The following is a 6,174-nucleotide window of genomic DNA, read 5'->3' as shown; positions in this document are numbered from 1 at the left end:
TCGAGTTGTAATTTATTGGCAAAAGTGGCGGACATTAATAGTTTAGAAAAGCTATATGTCATTCTTCATAAAGAAGGATTTAACGAGCTGAACATACAATACGTTGGAGGAAAATGGGTGTGGATCGAATTTAGGGATAGTACATCTTGTGCTAAATTCAAACTTTGTGAGGCTGTGAAGGTTTTTTTTCAAGATATACAACAAATTTCTAAGTACTTCAAAGTTCCAGAACGAGCGGTATGGATCGAAATTGAGGGTAACCCGTTATGTGCTTGGACAATAAATGCTTTTAAAAAGATAGCCGAGGTTTGGGGAGAGTGTATGATGATAGATGATGAAAATGAGGAAAGTTTGTCAGTGGGAAGAATATGCATTATAACTAAGGTTTAAGAGTTGATAAATGAGAAAATGGTGGTACTTGTGGAAGAGAAGCCCTTCAAGATTCAAGTTAGAGAAACATGTGGGTGGAAGCCTAATTTTATTATGCCATCAGATACGGATGAAGAAGATACGGATCAGTCTTCGAATGCAAGTGATGCTGAAAAAAATGAAACGGATAACAGTATGGAGGAGGATGTTCAAAGTGATCGGATGGAAAAAAGGGTAGTAAATGATGACCCATTTAATTTAAATATTTTTATTTTTGGCGAAAAACATAATGTAGATGGGAAGTATGGGGAAGGAAACGATGATGAGGTTGCAGATGAAGACATATCATTATCAAGACCACCGGGATTCGAGGGGTTTAATGGTTCTGAAGATAAAGAAAACAAGATAGGGTGCGAAGGGGGGTCTTTAAAGGTAGCATCTGAGTCGAGGGTAGAGGAAACCTTAGGGTTGGTAGGTTTAAATTCTGGTGGTCCAGTAATTGTAGGGGAGGAAGGTAGGAGTCCAAAGACAAATGGTGGATCTACCGAATCAAAGACTCGTTCGGACATTCAAGAACCTTTCAAACCGAGTAATTCAAAATCAGAGAAATCGTCTTCTTCGAGGACTATTACAGAGGAGTATGATTTGAGAAAAGTCCAAAAAGAAAATAACGTCTCAAAGAAAAAACTCGGAAAAAAATTTAAACATGGCGGGTCTATATTTAATGAATTATTAAGAATTATCGAAATTGGGAATGCGATGGGGTATGATTTGAACGGGAGCAAAGAAGATTTGGCAAAATTATTAAAAAGGAAGAGTGAAACAATGGTTGATAAATGAATATTTATCTATAAATACATGTGGGAGCGGGGATGTGGAAAAAAGAAAACGAATTAAAACGCTTTGTTGTAAATTCGGAGTGAATTTTTTAGCTCTTCAAGAAACTCGCATGATTAAATTGGAGTTGCACAAAATTAAGATGATTTGGGGAAATGTTAATTTTGATTATGCTTTTAGTTCGGCTCGTGGTCGTTCCGGAGGAATGCTGTCTGTATGGGACAATTCGATTTTTGTAAAACGACATATTTCTTGTTTGAACAATTTCGTGGTGGTGGAAGGCGAATGGGTTATCTTGGGGCTTAAATGCTTTATGGTGAATGTTTACGCTCCGCAAGATGAAATGGAGAAAAGGGTACTTTGGCAGTTATTGTTATCGTTTATTAATAATAATCCGGGTCATTACTTTATAATGGGCGATTTTAATGCAGTTCGATTTGAGCATGAACGAATGGGCACAACTTTTTCTAATAGGGTGGTCAATTATTTTAATGATTTTATTTCGGAGGCTTCTTTGATTGATATTCCTTTGGGAGGTTTTTATTTTACCCGAGTTGACAAGACTGGGAAAAAATTGAGTAAACTGGATCGTTTTTTGTTGTCGACTGACTTAATTTCTAGGCTTCCAGACATGGAAGCAATTGCGCTTGATTTATCGATTGCAGATCATCGTCCGATTCTTCTTCGTCAAGGTAAATTGAATTTTGGCCCGATCCCTTTTAAGTTTTTTAATTCCTGGATGGAGAAGGATGGTTTCGAAAAGTTGGTCATAGAAGATTGGAAAGTTAAGCCTGTGGTGCGTTCTTCGAATGGTTTCATTGTTTTTAAAGAAAAACTAAAAAAACTGAAAATGGCGATTAGAGGTTGGGGTGTCGATCAAGTGAAGAAAGAAGAGGCAATTTTAGTGAATTTTTCAAATCCTCTCGATGATATAGATAAATTGGTGGATATGGGGGCGGGCTCAGAGGAGTTACATAATGAAAGGCGAAGAATTTTGAAAGAAAAAAGAAAATTAGAACATGCTAAAATGTTAGATGAGAGTCAAAAGGCTAAAGTAAAATGGTGCGTGTAGGCGGATGACAACTCAAAGTTTTTTCACGGCATAATAAATCAAAAAAGAAGACATCTATCGATTCGTGGTATAAAAAAAGATGGGGTGTGAATTGACAAACCGGAAGATATAAAAGAAATTTTCAAAGAATTTTACAGGAAAAAATTTAAACGAGTGGACGGGGTTAACGTTAGTTCTAGAAGTCAATTTTTTAAATCTTTATCGGACGAAGAGTCTAGATATTTGGAAACAGAGTTTACTTTTGAAGAAATAAAAGAGGCTGTGTGGTCGTGTGGTAGTCAGAAATCTCCGGGTCCAAATGGTTTTTCTTTTGGATTTGTTAAACGGTTCTGGGAATATATTAAAGATGACATCTGCAAGTTTGTATCAGATTTTTTTCGGACAAGTAACATTCCTATCGGGTGCAACTCTTCTTTTATCACCTTGATCCCCAAGTTGGATAGTCTGTTGATTGTGGAGGATTTTAGGCCAATTAGTTTGATAAATTTACAATACAAAATTATTGCTAAACTTTTGGCAAATAGGCTCGCGAAGGTGATCAATTATGTCGTTAGCACTAAACACTCTGCATTTATTAAAGGATGACAAATCCTGGATGGCCCTCTTATGGTTAATGAGATTGTGGATGATTATAATCGAAGGAACGACAAGTTACTTTTGTTGAAGCTTGACTTCGCTAAGGCATATGATTCAATTAATTGGGAATACTTATTTTCTATCATGTCTTTTCTTGGGTTTGGAGGTAAGTGGATGTCTTGGATTAGAGCTTGTTTGTATTCTGCAATATCTTCTATTTTGATTAAGGAAAGCCGGCCGAGGAATTTCAAATCGAGAGGGGGCTTTGTCAAGGAGATCCTCTTTCCCCGTTTTTATTTATCATTGCAATGGAAGGGTTACATGTGGCGATTGAAGATATTGTCCAAGCAGGGTTCTTTAAAGGGGCGAAGATCGGGAGAGGTAACATGTATATTTCTCATCTTTTTTATGCTGATGATGTTATTGTGCTCGGAGAATGGTCATCGAGGAATATTAAAAATATTGTTACGGCTTTAAATTGCTTTTATTTGGCTTCTGGATTGAAGCTAAACATTCATAAATCTAATCTTTTTGGAGTGGGGGTGGCTCAAAGGGAAATTAGGTTTTTGCGGATATTGTGGGATGCAAACCAGAGAAAATTCCTTTTACGTATCTGGGTATCCCCGTGGGTGCGAAAATGGGAAATATTCAGAGTTGGAATAGGATTATTGAAAAATTTAATAAAAAGCTTTCTAAGTGGAAAGCAAAGCTTCTGTCCATAGGGGGAAAATCTACCCTTATATCTTTTGTTCTTGGTTCGTTGGGTGTATACTACTTGTCGTTGTTTTTTATGCCTACTAGAGTGAGGAAGAAACTTGAATCTTTACGTGCTAGATTCTTTTGGGGGGTGATGAGGAGTGTCGGAAAATTCCTTGGGTTAGATGGGAGTTGGTTTTGGCCGACAAAGCTAAAGGTGGTTTGGGTATAGGCAGTTTGAAGAATTTTAACTTGGCATTATTATATAAATGGAAGTGGAGGCTTGTTAATAATCCTAATTCTATGTGGGTGAAGGTCCTTAAGGCTATTTATGGGTCAAAACTAAATCAAGATGGCATGTCACGGGTAATAAAAGGGAATGGGATTTGGTCTCGTATAGTGAATTCGATTAATAAACTAAATGTTGAAGACTTAATTCCTGCTTCGGTTTTAAGAAAAAAAGAAGGAAACAGAAGTGAGACTTTGTTTTGGAAAAATGTGTGGATTGGAAATTATAGCTTATGCTCACGATTTCCTTGACTTTTAATTTGGAGGTGAACAAAAATTGTTTAGTAAAAGAGAAATTGTTTAATTCAGTTTGGGTGTGGAACTGGAGAAGGCGCCCTAGGGGTGGGGTGGAGGCCACTCAGCTCGAGGAGTCGATGTCACACCCCAACCTAAGGCGGAAATGCCGGGGCGTGATCCGATTGCTCACAGCTCGAAGATACTATCATAAATATAAATGACAATATCTAATTAATTATTTACAAATATTACACACATTATCCAAATATACAAAACAATTCAAATACACAAATATGAGTTCATATAACGATTATCTTGATTATATTCTAAGGTCTTGTCTACGTTTCCAACTTCAATCTTCAGGCAACCTGCATATGCATAGAAAATGGAGTTTTTGTCAACAAATATGTTGAGTGAGTTTACCACCAAGTTTTGACACAAAAATATTGTTAATATGATAAATAAGCAAAACGTAATAAATGCGGTAATGAAATCAAACCATAAGCATGTAAGTTGTCGACTAAACCATTTCCAAGCGAATTAAGAACCGTTGCCAAGCGAATCGGGCGGTGGTCAATAGAATGAGAACCATCTCCAAGGGGATATGTCAAGCGAATCAATACAATAACACATAAGCACATAACAAGTAGATATGATTAATCACACACAATTACACGTTTGCTATTTTGATATGTATGTATATATAGATATGTATATATACGCATATGTTCCCAAAACGTTTATGAAAATCGAGTAAAATAGGGGAATGATAAAACTCACCTTAGATGGAAGACAAGTGAATATAATTAAGAATACGAGTCAACGGATAAGCGAGTCGTCCAATACGCGTCAAACGAGATAACTGATCAGAACCTGAAACTTTGTGGTATGAAAGTATAATTAAAAACAAACTTAATGCCGCTGGAATCAATCCAAACAGATGAGTAGAACTCTAGTTATGTTGAATTAGACGTTTAAGCGAGCTGGTACTGACCAGAATCCGAACAGCGAGTTGGAAGTCGGGTTTTGGGCAGTAGCCTTAAAATATCTTTACGAGAATAAAAGTCTTATGGACCGAGCGTTGAATCTGATCAGAAGCATAAGAAAACGATAAGTCAAATTTGTTGATTGTTATGCCCTTAAACGGGTTTGAGTCCACTTGACCACCGAGACTCCCTCAATCGGCAAAATTGATTGAAGGCTTTTGTTCTACAGATAAAAATCTACAATATTAAAGAAGACAACTTACCCGAACGATGAATGGAACAAGAGATAATCGAGGTCAAATGGTCTTGAAGCTTGAAAGTCAAACCGTAGATGAAAGAACTTGAACAAACTTTATGAAATTGATATAGGGAATGGGAATTTTGTGGGATATAGGGTTGATGGCTGGATATCAGTAGTTATTAGGGTTTATATATGTGTTTTGATTAAATATAATAGGTTATTGCTTGTTTATGAAGTAATTCGCTCGATTAGGAAACAAAATAAGTTATTTAATGAGAAAATCTAGTACAATAACTAACAAAATTTGGCTTGGACACCAAGAAAACGAAATTGGACCAGATATAACATTTCTTGGAGTTTAAGTTTCGTTAATTTAATCGAAAATGGGAAAGAATTGGCAAAATTAGTCCATGTAGTTCCCGAAAATGCGATTTTTAGCCGTTTAAGCGATTTTAAAGGTTTCTAAGGGCTATTTGGCATAATTGAAAGTTATGAAATTATAAAATTAGTTAAACTAAGTTAAAAACCAATAAATACAAGTTTTAAATAGTTCGAAAGATCCGAATTATGTTCTTGAATCGGTTTAAACAAATACGAAAAATCCGAGATGTTACAGTCTCCCCTACTTTAGGGAATATCGTACCGAAATTAAGGAAAACTAAAACATAATCGTTTTGAAAATAATTAAATTTTTAAGGAAAATATCATAACATAGAACTTTCAATAATCGAAGCAACGCTTCAAATGGCAATCTGATAAGGGCACTTATATATAGGATGTACCAGCGGCGTATCCACCATGTCCTTATCATCTCAACATTTGTATCGTTACTCAAACTACTTTTGGTTCTAGATCATGACACACAATTGTAC

General features: G+C 36.0%; 1 protein-coding gene across 1 annotated transcript; it reads left to right on the top strand.

Moving 5' to 3' along the window:
- Positions 1 to 1,348: 1,348 nt before the first annotated feature.
- On the top strand, positions 1,349 to 2,278 carry LOC143613388 (uncharacterized). Its single transcript, XM_077087103.1, has one exon. It carries the CDS (start codon positions 1,349 to 1,351, stop codon positions 2,276 to 2,278), a length of 930 nt encoding a protein of 309 aa, XP_076943218.1.
- The last annotated feature ends 3,896 nt before the right edge of the window (positions 2,279 to 6,174 follow it).

The sequence above is a fragment of the Bidens hawaiensis genome, unplaced genomic scaffold (assembly GCF_021521415.1).
Source record: "Bidens hawaiensis isolate Kalapana, Puna unplaced genomic scaffold, B.hawaiensis_p1.1 tig00037244_1, whole genome shotgun sequence".
Classification (NCBI taxonomy): domain Eukaryota; kingdom Viridiplantae; phylum Streptophyta; class Magnoliopsida; order Asterales; family Asteraceae; genus Bidens; species Bidens hawaiensis.
This window is presented reverse-complemented; position numbering and strand designations above follow the sequence as displayed.

What these genes read in the sequence shown, in the direction of transcription:
- LOC143613388 (XM_077087103.1), top strand. Translation starts at nt 1,349, where the DNA reads ATGATTTGGGGAAATGTTAATTTTGATTATGCTTTTAGTTCGGCTCGT.